The following is a 22,621-nucleotide window of genomic DNA, read 5'->3' as shown; positions in this document are numbered from 1 at the left end:
AAAAACTGTGGTTATAAAATGACACTAAGTTGGGTTCGAACCTATGAGTACAAAACACTAATAGTTACAATTACTCCGACCTACCGACAGAGCCATAATGGTAATACACAAACGATTCTGTAAGAATAATGCTATATAGTATATGTAAGTGTTTACTTTACGATATCGGATAATAATCCAGATAACCCCGTTTTTCGACTTTCCCATGTACCGTTAAGACCAAATTATCATCTTAGGACAGTAATGGAAGTAAATGTATGACAATTTATTTATAAATAATTAGGTTAACTGAAGTCAGAATGTTGAGAACATCATTCTGCACATGTTTGAATTTTTAGAGACTGAAAATTACAATAAACAAGAGCTGTCAGTAGGACAGCACGCTCGACTATTCTAAGTGCTTGATAGTAAAAGAGCCTTGATAATGTTAAATTTTTTAAGTTCACAAAATGGCTAATTTTTTTTTATAAATTCATGTTATAGGCCTTAGAGAGAGTCTAATTATACAGTATTGGCTTGACTATTCGGAAGGTAATGTCACAAGGGTGTTTTATTGAGTATAATACTAATTACCTATGAATACATAAATTTGACAGAAATGGTACAAAGGCTTGTTATTAAGATGTTTTATCAAGTAAATCACTGCTTTATTATTATGAATGCATAAAATTGTCCCAAAAAAGGCACAAACCCTTCAGAAGTTATTGAGATAACAGCTTACAAGCAAAACTTTACCATGAATTTCTAAGTTGAAAAAGGGGAGAAAAATCAGCCTAAATGCAAGATAGAATTATGGATCTTTGTCAGTGACCTACAATTATGACCCTAAATGCATATGTGAAGTTTTAAATAAATATCTTTAATAGTTATTGAGATATGTAAAACTTGCATGTAAACATTAACCAAGAGACTAAGTAGAAAAGGGATATGAATCAGCCTTAATGCAAGGTAGAGTTATGGAACTTGGTCAGTGACATACAATTATTACCCTCCAATTATGACCCTAAGTGCATGTGTAGAGTTTCAAGTAAATATCTTTGAAGATCTTTAACCTTTAACCAAAATTTCTAAGTTTCAAAGGGGCAAATAATTCTGCAAATATTGCAGGCAGAGTTATGCAATTTTGCAAACTGATGTACATTCTTACTATAAAAAAGTGTTTTAAATTTCAATTGAATATCTCGAGCAATAATTGAGATATTTGACTTTACAAAAAAAACTTTAACCAAAATTTCTAAGTTCCAAAGGGGCATAATTCTGTCAATATTGTAGGCAGAGTTATCCAACTTGTCAATCTGATGTACCTTGTTACTATAAATAAGTATTGTAAGTTTCAATAGATTATCTCAAGTAATAATTGAGATATTTGACTTTACAAAAAACTTTAACCAACGCAGACGCCGACGCGGACGCCGACGCCGGGGCGACTACAATAGCTCTCATATTCTTCGAATAGTCGAGCTAAAAATCATAAAATTTAACATATGATTTTGGACACAGTTTTTTAATAACTGCCCTGAGAACCAGTGGTACTTACTTATTAGCCTGTAATATTGGGAACACAGTGTTTCCTACCCCACATCCAACCTGAAGAGGTAAGAAATTAAAAGGATTAAAACAATTTGATTTCATTTTAATTTTCACAACAGCTTGAAGACAACACTTAATATAGTAAGGCATGGAAATATTCAAATGTAGAACAAGAAAAACAAATATCTTCACTTAATTACACTCAATTAATACAAACAGAAATAGAAAGTACTAAAACATGATAAAGTTGTTTTTTTTCATTGAATTTCAATTTGTACAATAAACTCTTGTAAATTCAACAAACCTCCAACATTCTGTATTTAGCGTTTTCTCCTGGAAATGTTTCTGCCCCATTTTCTGTTACAATATCATCCCTCCCACTCTCAACATTCCCTGAACAACTTCCACACTGATTATTCATTTTACTGTTGTCAGATTCTGACAAATTTGTCTGTGAACTGTCATGATTCCCATCATTGTCAGATACACTATGTGAACTATTTGTGTCACAATCTTTTTTCCGAACATCAACAATTTTTCTACATATCTCCTTATTAGAACTAAGGAGAGAAAGTTCTGACAATTTGTCGGCAGAAAGATATGATTCCGGTGCTAATTCTGCAAACTCTGTGAACAACCAATGCCTGTCTTTGAAGAACTTGTTCTCATGTATTCCATAAAATTTGTTCCAATATTCATTGGCATCATTTTCGAATTTCTCTAAAATATACATAAAAATCAAACATAAGTAAAAATTATATATAAAATTAACAAAGACTTAAGTGTACATAAAAGATCTTTTAAAGAATTATTTCAAACAGGTATATGAAAGAGTTACAGAGAGAGCAAACTTGTGGCGAGCTTAATAACTTTTCTATGATTAATTCAATATTGTATGTAAAACGACATAAATAATTATAAAATTCCTTTTATTTCAAGTATTTTAAGGCTATTTGTGACTATTAAACTGGGGTCTTTGGTTACCCTACAATTTATCTTAAATAAATCAATAAGAACATTATGCAAAGATAATTTCAACTTTCAAATGTTGTTATGTGCTTTATAATGAGCATAATATACTGAAAGCTTTCAATGTTTGTAATTTTATTTTACAAAAAGGCTTCAGTCTGAACTGCATATTGAAATCTACTTACCTATATCTTCTTTAGTAGCTGGGTTGGCTAACTGTTCTTCAGTTTTTGCTCTAGCTTGTTTTTCCTGTTCTTCATCCCACACCACATTATCCCTGAAAACATTCACACAGGTCAATTCTTTTACATATTTGTTTGTTTGTGAAGCGTACACATTAAATATGCACATTAAATTTATTCATAATTACGGGCATTTTTGGGCAGCATTCAAATAGCTTGAAATACAACATAATATTCTATATACCGATCATTTTCAAATCATGTACATTCAGTCATTGCACCATTGCACAGCCACCAGAATTGTATCATGTGATCATCCAATACACTGGAGCCTCTATATAGTGCTCTCCGATATAACACTATATATCAGTATAACACTCATAGGCCTTGGGCCCCCCCCCATAATTCTGTCAAAATCCATGTTAGAGATATCCGTCTTAGGTTATGACCTCCTTTTATGCTCTCAAATAAGTGTGTGACATTTCAATCCATTGCCTTTGGTACTTTTTGAGATACAAACCTTGCATGAAAAAACTTAACCAAAGTGTGATGCAGATGCTGGTGTAAATACATGAAATAACTCTCCCTATATTTTGAATAGTCAAGCTAAAAATGTAAAACTTGCTTATAAAATGTAAAATCAGTGATTTTATTCTTTTGCCTGATATTACCTTCAAATTTCAGTCTCTTCACTAATGCCAAATACATAAAAATTTCACAAGAATATGAAGAAAATTCACTTTAGTGGGATTGTTTTTCGGTACCGAAAAAAGTAATGAATTGACAAAAGTCAATTTTGAGAATTTGGTTGATAAGGGAATAGAAAGAAAAAAGCTTTAACTATAAACAACTCGATTTAATGTATCAATAAAGTAAATACAGATGATGATTTATTCTTGTTTATTTTTTCACAATTTGACAGGTTTTCAAGCTAAAAACTCACAATTTCAGAGGTATGGGCAAAATTACTGAAAACATATATGTTATATAACATGTTTAATAACAGGTTTCAAATAATGTCATTGTTAAGCTTCACTTACCATGCATTATGCTCAAATACATTTTTGGAATCTGTAAGCAATCTGTTACCAAACTGTTTCCTTTTATCTCCATCTGATTCTATATTTGATTCTGCCATTTTACTGGATTTTCTTCTCTTGTTTTGGATGACTACTGAAACATTTTCAAGACACTGTTTTTTTCAAACAGCACCAATCTGAAAATCAAAAAAATAAAAGAAAGTTTAATCCAGGGGGTAATGAAGATTGGAAGTGGCTAGCCGTACTGGCCTGTACAGCTAGCCAAAGGTTCTAGCCGTATGTGAGTCACATACGACTAGCAAGGACACACTGTATTGGCTAGCCGTACGGCACTTTTCAAAATGGCGGAGCATCTTTATTAAAGTGTACACACCAGGAAAAATACGGAGACTTGATTAATACGGGGAAGTCAAAGTGAAGCGGGCCCGGGCTTTGGCTTGCCCAGCTATAGACTACACGTGTATATTTAAAAGAAAATCAAATAAAAAAACAATTAAAAAATATATAGAATTCCATACCTATCAATGAAATTTTCAGTGTCAGTTCTAGTTAGGCGCCGCCATTTAAATGTAACCCAACGATAAAAGGCCGTGTATACCGATAACGAAACAAATCTCAACTTTTTGGATTAATAATAATCGTCGAGTGATCCGAGTGAAAACGGAAGCGGGTACATATAATACCGAATGACACAATTAAAACGGAAAAAATGAAAGGACTTTTTACTGACTTCCCCGTTCATAGGCTTTGCCTAATTTCATATTATCCTCGTTTAAAGACACAAAATAACATATGCATGTTCGACTTCCATAAAATTTTGAAAAGTGCCGTATGGCTATACAATACAGTGCGTCCCGGCTAGTCGTACGTGACTCACATACGGCTAGAACTTTTGGCTAGCTGTATGGGCTCTTACTGCTAGCCACTTCCATAAAGATTATATTTGTATCTTAAATACTGTTTAAAGACGTTTTCGGGAATTTTCATATAGACATATAGGCAAAATTAAAACTGTTCAATAGAATTTCTTTAAACTTGGCATGTTGTTAGAATGTGATAACAGAAACATTTTAAACCCGGATTAACCGATTTGGGGCCGCATTGACCAAATCAAAATAATGTGGGGCCGGATTTATTTTTATTTTCGTATGCCCGATATAATTTTTTCGCAAAAATAGCTTATTTTCGGTATCCTTCTTTACCCATTTTAATGTATTTACCTGTATGAAAGTGAAATTCTATGCTAAAACACCGAATGTATTTCAGAATAACCTCAAGAAGTCAAATAATTTTATTAAATTTACTTTTTTTTTTTTTTTATTTATAAACAAAACTCATGGCCCTTAAGGGCATAAGAGTGAACAATCAACAAAACAAAAAATAATAATACAAACATGGCATGAAGTAAATAAGTAAATAAGGAAGATGACTTATTGAAATTTCAGCATTATAGCTTTGACAAAAATGGCTAGATTAAATAAAGTATTTCTGTTGTCGCTACACATAAGAGCCTGAAAATTTAAAATACTAGGAAACCTTGAATAATAGTTACTGATATACCTGTGTCTTTCATGATTAAAACTAGAACTATCACTAAATGTGATTAATACCCCCACAAGTCTGCTTCGGAAATGAGGATGTTACTAGTAACAGAATACCTTGTAATAGAATTGAAACATAGAGTTATGGTTGTGGGCAATTAAAGATAATTGTGGTTCATGTATGTTGCATTTCCTTTCAATGTGGTTGGCCATTGATGAAGTTTAATTGAATTACTCTGTAATAAGTCCAGAAAGACAAAGAAAAAGAACAAAGGGCAATAACTCTATAAATACTGAAGATAGAGTTATAGTTCTTGTGCACTGCACTTCCTCTTATTGTGCTTGACCATTGTATGAAGTTGTTTTGAATTCCAACCAGTACATTTTAAGTTATGCTCCGGACAAGGAAAAGTATCAAAGGCAGTAACTCTGTATTTTGTCAAAATGGAGTTATGGCTCTTGTGCACTGCACTTCCTTTTAATGTCCTTGACAACTGTATAAAGTTGTACTGAATTCCAAACAGTAGTTTTCAAGTTATGCTCTGGACAAGGAAAAGTAACAAAGGGCAATAACTCTGTAATTAGTCAAGATGGAGTTATGGTTCTTGTGCACTGCACTTCCCCTTATTGTGCTTGACCATTGTATGAAGTTGTTTTGAATTCCAACCAGTAGTTTTCAAGTCATGCTCTGGACAAGGAAAAGTAACAAATGGCAGTAACTCTGTAATTAGCCAAGATGGAGTTATGGTTCTTATGCACTGCACTTCCTCTCAATGTGCTTGACCATTGTATGAAGTTATAATGAATTCCAACAATAAGTCTTCAAGTTATGGTCCGGACAAAAGAAAGCAATGGAAAAGTGACAAAGGGCAATAACTCTGTAATTAGTCAAGTAGAGTTATGGTTCTTGTGCACTGCACTTCCTCTTATTGTGCTTGACCATTGTATGAAGTTGTTTTGAATTCCAACCAGTAGTTTTAAAGTCATGCTCTGGACAAGGAAAAGAAACAAAGGGCAGTAACTCTGTAATAAGTCAAAATGGAGTTATGGTTCTTGTGCACTGCACTTCCTCTCAATGTGCTGGACCATTGTATGAAGTTATAATGAATTGCAACAATTAGTCTTCAAGTTATGGTCCGGACAAAAGAAAGCAATGGAAAAGTAATAAAGGACAATAACTCTGTAATTACTTTAGATAGAGTTATGGTTCTTATGCACTGCACTTCCTCTCAATGTGCTTGACCATTGTATGTAGTTATATTGAATTCCAACCATTAGTCTTCAAGTTATGGTCCGGACAAAAAAAAGAAGGCAATGGAAAAGCAACAAAGGGCAATAACTCTGTAATTACTTTAGATAGAGTTATGGTTCTTGTGCACTGCACTTCCCCTTATTGTGTTTGACAATTGTATGAAGTTGTTTTGAATTCCAACCAGTAGTTTTCAAGTAATGCCACGGACAAGGAAAAGTAACAAAGGGCAATAACTCTGTAATTAGTCAAGATAGAGTTATGTTTCTTACGCACTGCACTTCCTCTCAATGTGCTTGACCATTGTATGTAGTTATATTGAATTCCAACCATTAGTCTTCAAGTTTTGCTCCGGACAAGGAAAATGCAACGGACAAAAAAAAAGCAATGGAAAAGCAACAAAGGGCAATAACTCTGTAATTACTTTAGATAGAGTTATGGTTCTTGTGCACTGCACTTCCCCTTATTGTGTTTGACAATTGTATGAAGTTGTTTTGAATTCCAACCAGTAGTTTTCAAGTTATGCCCCGGACAAGGAAAAGTAACAAAGGGCAATAACTCTGTAATTAGTCAAGATAGAGTTATGGTTCTTGTGCACTGCACTTCCTCTCAATGTGCTTGACCATTGTATGTAGTTATATTGAATTCCAACCATTAGTTTTCAAGTTATGCTCCGGACAAGGAAAATGCAACGGACGTCTGGACCGACCGACCGACCGACCGACCGACCGCCCGACCGACCAACCGACCGACCGACCGACCACCGGGTGACTCCTATATACCCCCCCAAACTTTGTTTTTGGGGGTATAATAAGTACATTTAAAAATATAATGAAATTCATCACCTATTTCTTGCTGATTACAAAGTGAGCATGTTCTATTTTCTCTTTCAATACCAAAATAGCGACCTTTCTCTATAGGAATATTAGAATTGAGACATCTAAATTTACAGAGAGCAATTGCTAAATTTCTTGGTAAACATAGTAAATAATGTTCTAATTTAAATTGAGTTTTATATATTCTATAGTTTAAACACTTAGCAGAATCAAAAACATCACTATTCCATACTTGTAAAAACTGATCACGTAATCGTGATTTTATTACATTTTTAAAATTATTAAAATTTGCAACAGTCTGAGTTATCCAAAAATCAGAACAACCAAGATTATTCAAAGTAGATTTTACTTTCTCGATCCACTGACAATGTAAAATACCCTTTTCATGAAGATTATACATAGTGCGGTACAAAGAAGCACATATTTTATCATTTTTACCATTAACTAATTTACTCCAAAAATTTAACATTCTGCAAGTAATATCATTTTCAATGAAAATGCACCTAGTTCTCCCAAGACCATAACCGAAGGAGTTGACATCTTAAGTTTAAGTATATATTTATAAAATTTCAATTGAAACTGAGAAATAATAGAATTATTTTCAGATCCCCACACCTCCGACCCATACAATAATATTGGCTTAACCATACTATCAAACAACTGTAACTGAATATCAATTGGCAAACACAATTTCTTAATTTTAGTTAAAATACTAAACATAGCCTTCCTCGCTTGATCTGTCAAGTGCTTTTTTGTTTTATTAAATTTACCATTAAAGTTGAATATCACACCTAAATAACTAAAATCATCTACAGCTTCTAGAGGTGCATTATTGAAATAAAATACAGGCTTATTTCTTAATTTACCACGAGAAAATACAACAACTTTTGTCTTATCGGTATTAACAGTCAAATGCCATAATTTACAATAATCAAGCATGCAGTTTAGTGCTGTTTGAAGGCCAGTTTGACTTTCCGTGAAAACAACTATATCATCAGCATAGAGTAATAAGTACAACTTCAAGAATACATCAACTTCATCATTACTTAACTGTTCATTTATCTGGTCTGATAAAAACTGCAACCCTTCACAATATGTAGACATATAAGAAACCAAATCATTAAGGAAAATTGAAAACAAAATCGGAGAAACCTGACGGACACATAAACAGCTTACAAATGAATCTGACAATGCATTATTCACTTTAACACAAGACTTAGCTTTGTCATAGATATTATGAATAACTTTAAGTATTTTCCCATCAATATTATGTGCTAACAATTTCCTCCAGAGAGCAGTACGGTTTATACTATCAAATGCTTTCTTGTAATCAATAAAAGAGCAATACAATCTCTTTTTCTTCGATAAGTAAATATCAATCAACATTTTTAAGGAAAAAATATGATCCGTATCCTCGAGTGACCAGTTTCGACGCCCATAAGGATTGTTTTGTATGCGTCTATTAAAACCATGTGATTGTATTGTATAAAATGTTTTAACTTATTAAAAAATCTCTAACCTTTATGAAATGAGTAAATTTAAGCAGTTTTCCAGCTATTCCTTTTCAAGAACAATCCTACTTTCACTTCATCCGGGAGCGGCCATTTTGATTGAGAGTGCCCTAAAACGACGCTATTGATTGGCTAATTTAATTACACACTACAGGAGACTGTACACCATAATACTTTTACTTACGCTATTCATCAATATCAAGAGCATAGACCTGCAAAGTATCAACAAGTGAAAAATAGTTTATCTATTCTTTATTTCTTTCAATAATAAAGCATAATTATATATGGTAAATGCTATTGTTGTATTTTTACTGTGGTTTGGGTGGTTGCCCTAGTCTGTTTGACCTCCTCTGCTGAATAATAAAGGTTGGAAAATAGCACAGTAACTTCCTTTGTTGAACCTGCAAAAGCAAAATAACACATTTAGCAGAGCAACTTACTAAATCATGGCAATTCATTCCATCCAAATAAGATAAATATATCCAATTAATTTTCAATTAACATTCATTCATCGATTATTAACCGTTAAAAAAATATACAACACGTACAGGTTGCTTTAGGGTGAAAAAATGCGCCAAAACAACACTATTGGGTAATTTTACTGCCATTAGTCCTAATTATAAGACCTATACGTAACCTATTTCATATTTATCATTCATTAATCTGATATTTTACATTTTTCATTTTCCATGTTACGTTAGGTCTTAACAGATCTTTGCAAAATCGTGTAGCAAAAAAATTGACATTAGACATCGATTTAGATCTAATGAATTTAAACAATTAAAACAGCCTGTATTTACATTAATTTTGACCTATTTATAAACAAAACTAAAAAATTAATACCTTTTAACAAAATAATTTAACTGTCACATCCGAAAAGTCATGATTAAATCCTCTCATTTAATTAAATTCCTTGTACAGCCGATATACAAATGGCCGCCATAAAGTGCGCGAAATCTGATTGGCTAATACAAATGCAAGCGTTTAAATGAGTCCAGAAGTTTCTAACGGAATATTTTTTTAACGAAATAATTGCCCATGCACCGTCAGTGTGTTCGAATATATTTTTCCGTTCAAAAAATTGGAATCAATCTGTAAAACGCTTTACTTAACCAGTATGGCCGATGAGCGAAATAGACTGATATTTCTATTTTATTTTTAATTGATAAGTACATTGTTTGAAAGTTTTTGTTAATGATAGACCATGCAATTGAAAGAACAGAGGATAGGCTTTTGAATAAAGCTTGAAAGGCAAGCCAACAGACATTTTTTTAATTTTTCAAAATGCTACGCGTTTATGAGCAATAACTATTAGACGTCAGGCTTGACCAAAATAAAACTAATATGAAAAAGGCAAAGCCTCTAAGCGAGCTCGATGTACTTTAAACGTGAAATAGTATGAAATAATCGTTCATTTTTATTTCAAATGCAGTGACGAGTGCGTGTGACGTCACATGTATTTTGTTAAATTTGGCTCTGCCCCTGTCGTTAAATGAATAACGAGTTTTGAAACGTTGATAAAACTTTGTTTGTTTATTTTATTTCACTCTATGACTTTCAAGCGAAATAACGGTTATTAAAAGTGAAATAAATGTAAAACTTTAAACGTTTGCGACATTAAAATAGCATACTTGATTTGTTTGTTTTGCACGTGCTGTTTGGCGCTACATTGTGACGTCACGTAAACAATACTTTAAACGTCTGTACAGCGTTAACGACTGAATAAAAGATATTGGTGTTCGGATTAATTTTCTTAGTATTCTAGATAGTTTTCACAACAAAATTCGACAAAAAAATTGTTTTTATTTATCACGTTTTTCAAACAAAATGGCGCTTTTAATTTTCATTCGATATTTTATACACAGCTTCTGTTATTCTGGTTCCCTGTTCAATTATGTTTCCCATAGACGTGCGCGGGTGACCAGTCTACACATCCGTTTTCAGTCAGAATTCCTCAGTTTTTATCGTTATCTTTAAATCCGAAAAGTTGCGATGTGTCCAATTCGGTACTTCGGACGAAAGTTTTCAAAACCATCACTTAGCAGGTACTCGCGTTATCGTATAGCTCGCTTTGCGAGCAGGCCCTTCGGGCCAGCTCGTCGAGCTCGCTATAACAAGCCTGTAAAGTCTAATCTATTGGACTATACTGCCATGTGACCTGAGAATGAGGAAATGAGGTCAGCAGACAGGGAGGTATTTTCCAGCTGATGTTTTCAAGGAAAGCATGACATTACCTTTGGGTGTCTTACTTACTACATATTGTTACCTGACAAACTAGAGGAATCCCCTTTTGCTATAGCGTAGTACAGTAATGACGTAAGAGGCCGCTTCTATCAATTATGAGGCAAAATATAAATGGCGTCGAAATAGGGCAGCGTAAAAACGGGTCACTCGACGCTGGGATGTACAGGTCTAGGATTTCATGATATTTACGGACTGTCCGTAAATTCATAGATGGTCTAGAATTTTAAAGATTTTTCAATCCATAAATTTAGAGATATTCAATGTGAAATTTGCTGTTTTTAGTTTTAAACTAAAATCCGCAGCTTAAGACAAGTTGTTTTATTGATTGTTTATATTTACAAAGGTAATGGGGTGAGTTTCATTTTTGTATGATGATTTTGAAATTTTTGTTAAAAGTGAAAATTGAAAGTCATCAAATTGTTTAGTTCTGGCTTCCATAACTTTATATGCCGCTTTTATTTTGACGTTGCGACAGTAAAGTTATGGGTCAACCCTATTTGCAAAGGCTACCAGAATTTGACAGTTTGTGCACCGTACATTAAAACCTATTAAAATCACCCTTATTAATCAAATTTGGGTCAAATAAAAATACCATTTGATAAACAAGTCAATTTTGAACTAATTCATGTTTTGTTTTTAAATGAAACTTCAATGACATTGTGTACCCTACTATTTTTAGAGAAATATGTAGAGAATGTTTACCAATATGGAGTCTGCTTTCAAATGAGATCTCGCGGGACTTCATGTTTTGGAAATTCTAGCATCTATTTTTAGTAACGGACCATACACTATTTTTAGTAAGTGTATGATTTTATATAAAAACAAACAAATAATTCATGAATCATCACTCAAAACAATATAAATCCAACCATGTTTTTGGTACAATGTCTTTTATTGAATAAATACACCGTTATTCATAATTGCAAAGCCATGTTTTCAATTAAAAATAGCATTTAGGTCACGTGTCACCAAATGTCATGCAAAGGTATCCGAACCTAAATTCTCGCTGGTCACGTGATAATTAGGGCAGCAATGGCGGAGAATTTTATGAAATGTGAACCCGCTGATAAACTTTGAGGCAATATTTCATTAATCTAACATTCTGCGTTCAAAAATATAGACTGAAGGGTCCCAAATATATCTAACTACCTGTATTAAAATAGTTTTTGTCCAGATCACGAAGATTTATTGAATTACAGCATGACATAAAAATGTCACGGGTCTGGTTGACTTTCGATACGGGGTTGGCTTCAGCGAACAGGTCTAGCAATACTATAAAACCTGTTCGCTGAAGTATCTTTAGCTACCAATTGTTCTGGATCTTACCATACCGTAACATTTATTCATATAATAAGTAACCTTATCCATTTTTACCTGCGGTTTTTGAATTTTAATGCAACTTCTACTATTTTCTTAGTTCATGTCTGTAAATTTACAGATTAAAAAATCTGTAAAATTATGGATCGTCCAAAAATTAACAGACTGTCCATAAATATCATGAAATCCTAGACCTGATGTACGTATCGTATGTTCCAGCTCGACGATAGTTCCATAACCATTACGAAACCCTGCCTGCTCCTCAATTAATAGGCCAGACTCTTCCAAAAAAATATTTATTCTAGAATTTAACACTAATGTGAACAATTTACCAAGAGTTTTAGACAACTTAAAATACAAAAATCGAAATGTTTACCTAGCTCTACTGATAACGCGAAAACGCATGTCAAAGTAAGGTTTGCTCCGGATCATTCGAACGCATGCGAAACGATATCTAACAAAACGGCATCTTTACCCGGAAAGGACACCTATCGTCAAGACGTTGGCTGACGTTCCTGAAAGTGTTATTTTTATCACATAGGTAACCTTGTCGCTTTTACGACTCCTTACAATGGTGTTACACGTGCATGCTCGTATATATTTTGACGTGACATCATTTGCGCGTTACATTAAGGCGCGTGAAGGACAAAATAATAATTTTTAGGTGGGTGGGGGAATCCCGAGTCCGTGTATGATAGCACAGAAACTTGAAATTCCATCAAATAACCAATATTTATGATAATATCCAAATATACCCCCTATATACTTTAAATAATTTTTTATAGTATGTAGGGGGTATATTTTGCATATTATCGTTAATAGTGATAGAATTTCAAGTTCCTGCACATGTGCATATACTATAACTGTTTTATCGCAATGGCATAATGTTTTCTTTTTATTTGTTTGGGTCGTCAGACCAAACAAATAATGGTAGCGAAATTTCAGAGTCTAATGCTGTGAATTGCAAATGCCGAAAGTAGTCCAGTTCTTTGAAGCGGTTACTTTATATGTACACTAACGCCGAAAAATTCAGGGGAGATCACTGCGTAAAGATTGCCAAAGACAGGCACATTAATTTTCAAGCAAAATAATTCCCGAATGGTCGAAGATTTCTAATATTGTTTTATTGTATTTTCTGATCGAAAATAAGTAAATACAAAGCGGGTATTCAATCTCTGACATAGAAGTTTACGACAAACCTAACAACAAGTAGTTCTCAAAACAGCTTAAAACTAGCGATTTAAAAGAAAGAAATATTTTTATTTTGTTACAAGTATCCAACAAATTAAAAATAGCGTTGGCTTATATATTGTCAATAAATGCACAATCACAAATTACGCGGATGAATATGATTTTATCAATGAAAATACTATTTTTAGCGATGTCGATTACCGAATACTACACAAACCGAGTAGTGGAATATATAGAAGATTTTCGCTAAATTATTTACTTCAATTTTAAACAACAGGCTTTAATATCCTGAACAAAATACCTCGAAATTAATAAGGATTACAAACCCGAAATGCAGACATTGTTTGTTCTAAATTTAGAATGACTTGATGTTATTCAGACATTGTATAATTCTCCGAGGTGCAGGGGTAACGCGCTCGCTTAGTGAGTGAGAGGTCAGGAGTTCAAATCCCAGTCGAGGAAACTTTTTTTTTTTAATTCTTTTTTAAGTGTCTTTGTTAAGGAAGTAGCCATGATATGCAAGGATAAAGTGTAGCTGTCGTAAAAAATGAACATAAATGATATTTTTATGCAACTCTAGTTATGCAAAATTCCGTATGTATCAAACTCTGGTGCCTTGCAAAATGAATTATAATACATAAAAATAAACTTACTAGTATACAGGAAAATACATACAGATATACAGTACGAATTAGATTGCAAAGATCAGAAAATACCAGAGAACTTGCAGCCCTTTGATTCTTTATAAATATACATGCTTATAGTAAGCTCCAGGATTATTTACATCTGTGTTAAACAACAGTTAAAGTCGTTACAAGCCCTAATTTAGAATAATACGGTTTTCTTCAGGCCGTTCACATATAAATTCACCGTGGCTGAAGGGTTTTCGCGCTCGCTTAGGAAGCGAGAGGTTTGGAGTTCAAATCCCAGTAAAGGCAACTCATTTTTTTTCAAATTGTTTAAGTAAAATAAATATTGGATTGAATATCAACGTTGCAATTAGTCTTATAGCCAATTTACTACAATTAAAACGCTGGAAAGCATTGGTGGCACTATACATATAATCTCACAACCTGTACCTTTCTTACATTCTGAGACCCAAACAAATTCAGCGCCTTCTGTGCTTTGATTTGTAATAGGAATAAATAAATAAATAAATCGTTAGCTACATTACAGTTATTCATGATAAGGCAGTTTTTATTTGTTTGGGTCGTCAGACCAAACAAATAATGGTAGCGAAATTTCAGACCCTGATGCTGTGAATTGCAAATGCCGAAAGTAGTCCGCTTTTTTGAAGCGGTCACTTCCCTTTATATGTACACTAACGCCGAAGAATTAAGGGGTGATCACTGTGTGGAGATTGGGGAGATCACTGCGTAAAGATTGTTAAATGACAGGCGCATTAATTTTCAAGCAAAATAGTTCCCGAATGGTCGAAGATTTCTAATTTGTTTTATTCTTTATAGATATACATGCTTATAGTTAGCTCCATGATTGTTTACATCTGTGTTAAACAACAGGTTTAGCGTCGAAATAATAAGAGTTACAAACCCTAATTTAGAATAACATGGTTTTCTTCAGGCCGTTAATATATAACTTCACCGTGCCCGAGGGGTTTGCACGCTCGCTTAGGAATCGAGAGGTCTGGAGTTAAAATCCCAGTTAAGGCAACTCATTTTTTTAAGTTGTTTAAGTCAAATAAACATTGAATTGAATATCAGTGTTGCAATTAGTCTTATAGCCAATTTACTACAGTTAAAACACTGGAAAGCATTGGTGGCACTATACAAAAACAAATTGGTTTATAATCTCACAACCTTCTCCTTTCTGACATTCTGAGACCCAAACAAATTCACCGCCTTCTCTTCTTTGATTTCAACTTGTTTTCGCTGCTGCAAAAAAAACAACATGGTACATGGAATGCCTATATAATGAATCATTATTTTTTATTCATTTCTTATTTTTATTTTTTCCAACAACATAGATCACAGTTATACAAAATATATACATATATAAAGATATTATCATCTGTTCTATCACAGATATATATTCAATCTATATTTAGCTCCATGGTTCTATTCATGACAATAAGGAGATTTTATAAATGAATGTAGAATTTACCCGTACGTATATTGATAACCTTGGCTTAAGAATAAAATATATAACACTTCATATGACTTCACTCTTTTTATTATAATAACTTGATTTATCAGGGATTATAATGACGATGATGATGATAATGATGATGATGATGATGATAATGATGATGATGATGATGATGATAGACGCACCTTGTTAAATTCCTGACCAGTAGCGGTTTTATAATCTTTATACATTAGTCACGTGATCTGTAAGGGTCCCAAACCCTTGGTGTCAAATATACAACAGCTTCTAGACTTTACACTGGCTTGAAATATTCTTAACATAACTGATAAACAACCTTTTGACATATCAAGGGGCAGGACGTGAAGTGGTTGCACACTTGGTTCAAGCGAGCGAATTGGTTGCAAACTTGACAAAATGGCGAACACGGCGTAATTTTTTGAAACTGGTGAACGAATATTTGCCAGGCAAGTGGGTTTCTTTGTTATTTTGAAGTTCATTAGTATGTCTATTCCATAATGCAATATATACGCCACACTCGGTTAAAGGTTTCAGCATCCTAGATTCTGTTTTGACGAAGTTATTGAAGATATAAACTGATCATGTAGATATTTTGAAATTTGACATGTGACTGTTCTGGTCGGTTTTTCTCCTAATTTATTCGAATTTGTTAGTTTTAAACTGCTTTTAACAATAACAAAATATGTTTCTGTCAATGCTGTACAAGTGGTTTAGTTCGCAAATCCGAAGATAACGTTCAATACACAAAAATATCTTGATCAAGCACATTTGGTTGCAGACTTATACTTCAAGCATTTTTGGTTGCAAACTTATTCTTATTCTATTGAAATCCATAGTAAAACTTTGCAAAAGAAGTGTAGAAGGTTATTTTTATTAAAGATCCTGTATGTTTTGTAATTGTGGTTGTATACTACACTTGCGTGAAACTATATATTTATATAATTATGCTAAAACAACAATTTTCAAACATTGAAAAATGTGTAAAATATGTACTGCAAATATTTGTACATATTAAATGTAATCATTTAATTATATTTTCAATGGAAATTATTGACATTTATGTTCTGTTACTTGTTTTTGTTATAAATGTCATTTATTCTTTCTTCTTTTACAACAATTATGCACTTAATGTTTCAAATAACATGGTTCTCAGTTCAATACTATAATCATCAGTAAAAGCCTGCAAACAAAAATAGCATACTGTACAGAAAAATATATTTTGATACTTCAATTCTAAAATATGTCATCATATGTAAAATGCAAATGAAAACTACATACAAAACAAAGGTATGTGAAAGTACTGTAAGTGAATTATTTTCATCATAAACATAAGGACATGTGCACACATACGATGTTACTCGTCAAAATTTCTAAAGTTTATCAAAACCACAAGAAATGTTAATTGTTTCGTATGTAAAGATCAGCAGTTGCTTTAGACATAAAGTATGTAAATGTACTTAAAATATTTTTAGAAACCAAAAGTTAAAATGACATGCTTGTTAACAATATTTCGGATTTGATGTATATCATATGTCAATTGGTTTTCAACCGCCTCCGTGTTCGAGGGGTTAGAGTCGATGACTTCTAATCCAGTTACCTCTCTGGTGTGGGTTCGATCCCCGGGAGATGCTTTGGTAGTTTAGCGCGGAGGAAGGTAGTCTAGTACTGGTGTAACTCTCCAGGAACGATTGTTAGGAAACTACCCGCCTATATGACTGAAATACTGTTGGAAAAGGGCGTAAAATGAAACAAACAAACAATTGGTATTCTAAATAACTGATAAACGATTGGTTATTTACATTGACTGATACGTGACAAAACTACTTAAAGTCATTGTTCGAGTTAGGGAATTTGGGAGATGTTTCGATTGGTCAGTAATAAAGAAACATGTGAATAATGCCCTTGTGTCAATGTTAATATAGTTTTTATCTACTATATAATCAAATTTATTTCAAATCTCTAAAACGAACAATTATGAAAGCTGTTTGTTGCTATTTTTTTCTTTTCCTTTACAGTTAGTCATGCCAAGTTATAAAAAAAGTCTTAAGACTTTGTAAAAAGAAAAGAAGTACATCGAGGAGAAAAATGATGAAGATAAACACAACTGAACTTCAATTTAGCATATTATTTGAAAGACCCTGTGTTAGGATATATCTGCACGCATGCACAATTTGTATATATATTTCTTATTAGATGAACGGGTATAATATTGCCTTAATATTGCTAATTATTTAAAAAAAAAGATTATTATTCCTCGCTAAAAATATGCATGCCACATTATTGACACAAAAGTTTGCAACCAAAAATGCTTGAAGTATAAGTCTGCAACCAAAATGTGCCTGAACAAGATATTTTTGTGTATTGAACGTTATCTTCGGATTTGCGAACTAAACAACTTGTACAGCATTGACAGAAACATATTTTGTTATTGTTAAAAGCAGTTTAAAACTTACAAATTCGAATAAATTAGGAGAAAAACCGACCAGAACAGTCACATGTCAAATTTCAAAATATCTACATGATCAGTTTATATCTTCAATAACTTCGTCAAAACAGAATCTAGGATGCTGAAACCTTTAACCGAGTGTGGCGTATATATTGCATTATGGAATAGACATACTTATGAACTTCAAAATAACAAAGAAACCCACTTGCCTGGCAAAAATTCGTTCACCCGTTTCAAAAAATTACACCGTGTTCGCCATTTTGTCAAGTTTGCAACCAATTCGCTCGCTTGAACCAAGTGTGCAACCACTTCACGTCCTGCCCCTTGCATATACGGCATGCTTTTAAAAGGATCCCGGCTGTCCTGAATATGATAGGGTAGTGGTCAATTATCAGGATCTCTATATAACTAAAACGATCCCGGTTTTTCTAAATGTGACTATATGTACATAGTTTATAGTATCAGTAATATATATTTTTTGATAGAATTGTTTGATTTTGTATTGACATGTATTTTGAATGTGTTGAAGTATATTTGGGTAATTAAGTGGGTCCTGGGGGTGGTACCTTGGGGAGTAGGGCTTGCAATGGTCCCACGCCGATAACTTGTGTGTTTGACATATTCAACAAAGATGGATACATCATTTAGATGTCAAACATTTTGAAGTTGCTCTTACATATACAATGTACTGTTAAAACGCACTCTCTATATTTGTCAGTAAAGTCACGTGACTATTAGCCAGCTGTCAAGTTGTCACCCTGGAACAGTATGTACATGTATATAAATAGATAAGGTGTATCTCACTTTGATGTCCACACATTTTGTCCTCGTGACCTACGAAGGCGGACACTAAAAGCGTGCATAACATAATAGAGATGTAATATATTGCACAAATATTACACAAATTGTTTCCCGGATGTAAATTTATTTATCTCTGTACTAATATTCTCACATTTTTCGTTATCTTACTGTTTAATCACTTCCGGTCATCTAAGCTATAATTAAATTAGTGCATACGTGTTATAAAGGGATTTAATTGAAAGTAAGTTGGTAGTGTTTTATTATTTAGTTTTCAATTCAAGTAATGTGAATGGTATGATAGTATATTTTGAAAAAAAAAATGCAACAGAATCTTGACTAATTGTATGACACAATTTAAGAACGAAAACCGCTTCAGAATGTGGGTGCGGAAACACGTGGCAAGCAAAACTAGACAAGATCTGCTCGTTATTGTTTAATACACATTGATTTTACCCTGCACGGAAAACTCGTGCATAAACACTTATCTATTTTGTAACAAAGGAAGGTATGAAAATAGAGATTTCATAAGTGGCGGTTGTCACGAGTGAAAAATTATAATTTTCATACTACAATATGTATTAGATATATTATATACATTTTTTTGACATAACTATTTGATAGACTTCCCTGAAATTTTGTGTACTGGCAGAAATTAGAAGAAAGTAGTCCGGCAATTAAGACACCAGTGAAAATACGGACAATGAAAATACGCATTTTATTTCATCAATATTTCTCAATATTACATTCATAAGTATATAAAAAAGTATATGATACATTTTAACTTACATTGAAAACAAATAATTTTTCTATTTATGTCATACTTATTTAGTGATTTTAAGCCTTTTTTACTGATTTTGCCGCGTAACGTCGTGTGTCCTTCTCTATGACCTCATCAAATCATAACGTCACAATACCAGACGAGCGTTGAGCGTATTTCTGTAAAAAATCTCTGTAAAGGGTTGTTTCATTTTTAACACAATGTATGCAGTCATTTTCTTGCTTCTCCTAAACAAGCAAAAATGTACATACTTCGGAATTTATTCCTGTTATGTGGCTAATTCCTTTTAGTTATGAAATATTTTTATCCGCATTCAAATATAGTCCGGCTACGACTCCAACCTTGAGCAGTAAAGAATATTTCGTAAACAAAATCATGCGTTATTTTGTATTAATTAACCCTTTCACTGCCGTAGGGACGGCTTATGCCGTCCCTGTTCTTTTCGGCGTATTTGCCATATGAACGGCTTTAGCCGTTTCTATAATAAAAATAGTAATAATAATAAATTAATAAAGATAATAATGAAAATAATAATAAATATAAAGAAGATTATACCATCGACAACAATTATTATTATACTCACAGATTTGGAAACATATATAATTATTATAATACTAATAACAAATAATAATAATTATATTAATTAATAATATAGTAATTTCTTAGAAAACCCTCTGGCAAATAGGTGATCAATAAAACAATAACCCTCTGGCAGTGAAAGGGTAAAACAGATGATCTAGTGACTAATGTATGTATTTCTATCATTGTTTATTACAGAATTTATCCTGGTTGAAGAGTGTAAGCATCAGTTAGAACAGGCAATATATTTCGAAATGAGCGAAGGCAAAATAAAGGATCAATCGTTTGATACTGGCAAACGTGTAAAATCAAATAGCTCAAAGGTCTCCAAAAATGTAGATAAGAAGTCTAACAACAAGAATCAGCAGCTGGTGATTGGCAACAACAAAAAAGTTCCCAAAAGATTTCCGTGCGACACTTGTGGCAAGACTTTTGCAAGAAATTCTTATCTGAAAATACACAAAATGATTCATACCAATGAAAGACCAAGAGTTTGTCCGATTTGTGACAAAGCATTCCTGCAGTATACAAGTTATAATATCCATATGAGGTACCACAATGACGACAGAAGGTACTCGTGTTCCATATGTGACATGCGTTTTATCTCCAGCTCCCATTTAAAACGCCACAAAACTGTACATTCAAATAGCCGACCTGTCACGTGCGAAATTTGCTATACCCATTTCAAAACAAAGGACGATCTTAAAAAACACACGGACGTTTTGCATTCTGGGCGAGAGAAATTAGCATGTGATATTTGTAATAAAAAACTGTCGGACATTCAGAGATTAACAGAACATATTTCGCGCTTACATTCCCAGTCAGAAAAACGCTGGGCTTGCTCTGTATGTGATAAAACATTTTTCTCAAATAGAGAACTGCGAAGTCATATGATTGTCCACACCGGGGACAGGGACCATCAATGTTTCAAGTGTGAGAAGTCATTCTCGTTAAAATCAAACCTAAAAAGACACGAAAAGATCCATTATTCTAAAGCTAATAATAAAACGGAATGATTCTGAAAATTACATTCTCCCAACAGTTTTTTTTTATCCCCATTAATGCTATCAATCAATGTTTTCAACACGTTATACTCACTGAACTTGATGGAAGTCATATATTTAACATAAGAACATATACATGTACGTATGTTACTATGTAGTTCTTTTTTACAAAATAGTTCGCCATGGGGAAGGAGGGGGTGCTAAATTATTTACTGAGATCATGCAGGTTGAAATACACTGCTGCGATTTTATGTTTTATGTGATATGTACTAGTATGTAACAGGTACCAATTATTTTGATAAATCGAAACTGTTTTGTATCGAGGTGTGTTTAAAGAACATTTTGTTTGGATGTAAATAGGCTAGCTTATGTACATATATTGTATATAATGGGTCACAATTAGTTAGTTTCATGACTTGTTAAACATTTTCTTTTATAATTATTTATGGTTTATTGCAATAACATGAAGGTTGGTTTCGCGGTTTTTTTGTCGCCTCTACGGAGTAGTGGCGACATATAGGGATCACTTCTCCGTCGTCTGTCTGTCCGTCTGTCTGTCTGTCCATCCGTCCGTCACAAAACTTGTCCGGACTACTCTTCATAAACTACTGGTGCAATTTCATCCAAACTTTACAGGAATGATCAGTACCAAGTCTAGTTGTGCATATTGTCAGGATTTTCCGGTTCAATGATTTTTGTCAGAGTTATGGCCCTTTAATAATTTTTAATTTTAAAGTTTGTCCGGACTACTTCTCTTATACCACTAATGCAATTTCAATGAAACTTTACAGGATTGATCTGTAGCTCAAGTCCTTACGCAAATTGCACGGGTTTTCCGGTTGAATGATTTTTGGCCGAGTTATGGCCCTTTGATAAAAAGGTTTCTTTTTCTGTGTGTTGCCAGATACACAAAAGCTTGTCCGGACTATTCCTCATAAACTACTGGTGCAATTTCATCCAAACTTACAGGAATGATCAGTACCAAGTCTAGTTGTGCATATTGTCAGCATTTTCCGGTTCAATGATTTTTGTTTGAGTTATGGCCCTTTAATAATAATTTTTATTTTTAAAGTTTGTCCAGACTACTTCTCTTATACCACTTATGCAATTTCAATGAAACTTTACAGGATTGATCTGTAGCTCAAGTCCTTGCGCAAATTGCACGGGTTTTCCGGTTGAATGATTTTTGGCCTAGTTATGGCCCTTTGATAAAAAGGTGTTTTTTTCTGTGTGTTGCCAGATACGCAAAAGTTTGTCCGGACTACTCCTCATAAACTAC

At 33.2% G+C, this 22,621-nt stretch overlaps 2 protein-coding genes across 6 annotated transcripts in view; one reads left to right on the top strand and one right to left on the bottom strand.

Moving 5' to 3' along the window:
• The window catches only part of LOC132727587 (tRNA N(3)-methylcytidine methyltransferase METTL2-like), a 19,010-nt gene extending 6,080 nt beyond the window's left edge, over nucleotides 1–12,930 (bottom strand). The window contains exons 1-5 of one of the 3 annotated variants that reach the window (XM_060713141.1): nucleotides 12,796–12,930; nucleotides 3,722–3,897; nucleotides 2,685–2,776; nucleotides 1,835–2,250; nucleotides 1,538–1,587 (exon numbers count right to left, since the gene is read on the bottom strand). In XM_060713141.1, the coding sequence (XP_060569124.1) occupies nucleotides 1,538–1,587; nucleotides 1,835–2,250; nucleotides 2,685–2,776; nucleotides 3,722–3,819 (656 nt within the window). In that variant the 5' untranslated portion in view covers nucleotides 3,820–3,897; nucleotides 12,796–12,930. Of the gene's footprint in view, nucleotides 1–1,537; nucleotides 1,588–1,834; nucleotides 2,251–2,684; nucleotides 2,777–3,721; nucleotides 3,900–4,941; nucleotides 5,007–12,795 lie in introns of those variants that run through there. The other 2 variants (XM_060713142.1, XM_060713143.1) reach the window with 2 other exon arrangements.
• On the top strand, nucleotides 12,854–22,621 carry LOC132727589 (gastrula zinc finger protein XlCGF71.1-like). Of its 3 annotated transcripts, none has more exons than XM_060713145.1 (2): nucleotides 12,854–12,960; nucleotides 20,537–22,621. In XM_060713145.1, the coding sequence occupies exon 2, from the start codon at nucleotides 20,593–20,595 to the stop codon at nucleotides 21,352–21,354; it is 762 nt and encodes a 253-aa protein (XP_060569128.1). In that variant the 5' UTR covers nucleotides 12,854–12,960; nucleotides 20,537–20,592; the 3' UTR covers nucleotides 21,355–22,621. The 3 variants fall into 3 exon arrangements, with proteins under 3 accessions (XP_060569128.1, XP_060569130.1, XP_060569127.1); XM_060713147.1 differs by lacking the exon at nucleotides 12,854–12,960 and adding an exon at nucleotides 18,605–18,946; XM_060713144.1 differs by lacking the exon at nucleotides 12,854–12,960 and adding an exon at nucleotides 18,986–19,222.

Source organism: Ruditapes philippinarum, unplaced genomic scaffold (genome assembly GCF_026571515.1).
Source record: "Ruditapes philippinarum isolate M1 unplaced genomic scaffold, ASM2657151v2 ctg6100_1_1_1_1, whole genome shotgun sequence".
In the NCBI taxonomy this organism is placed as follows: Eukaryota; Metazoa; Mollusca; class Bivalvia; order Venerida; family Veneridae; genus Ruditapes; species Ruditapes philippinarum.
The sequence above is the reverse complement of the archived record's forward strand: the minus strand, read 5'-3'. Positions and strand labels throughout refer to the sequence as shown.

Coding starts and splice junctions, on each gene's coding strand:
- LOC132727589 (XM_060713145.1), top strand. CDS start 20,593: ATGAGCGAAGGCAAAATAAAGGATCAATCGTTTGATACTGGCAAACGT.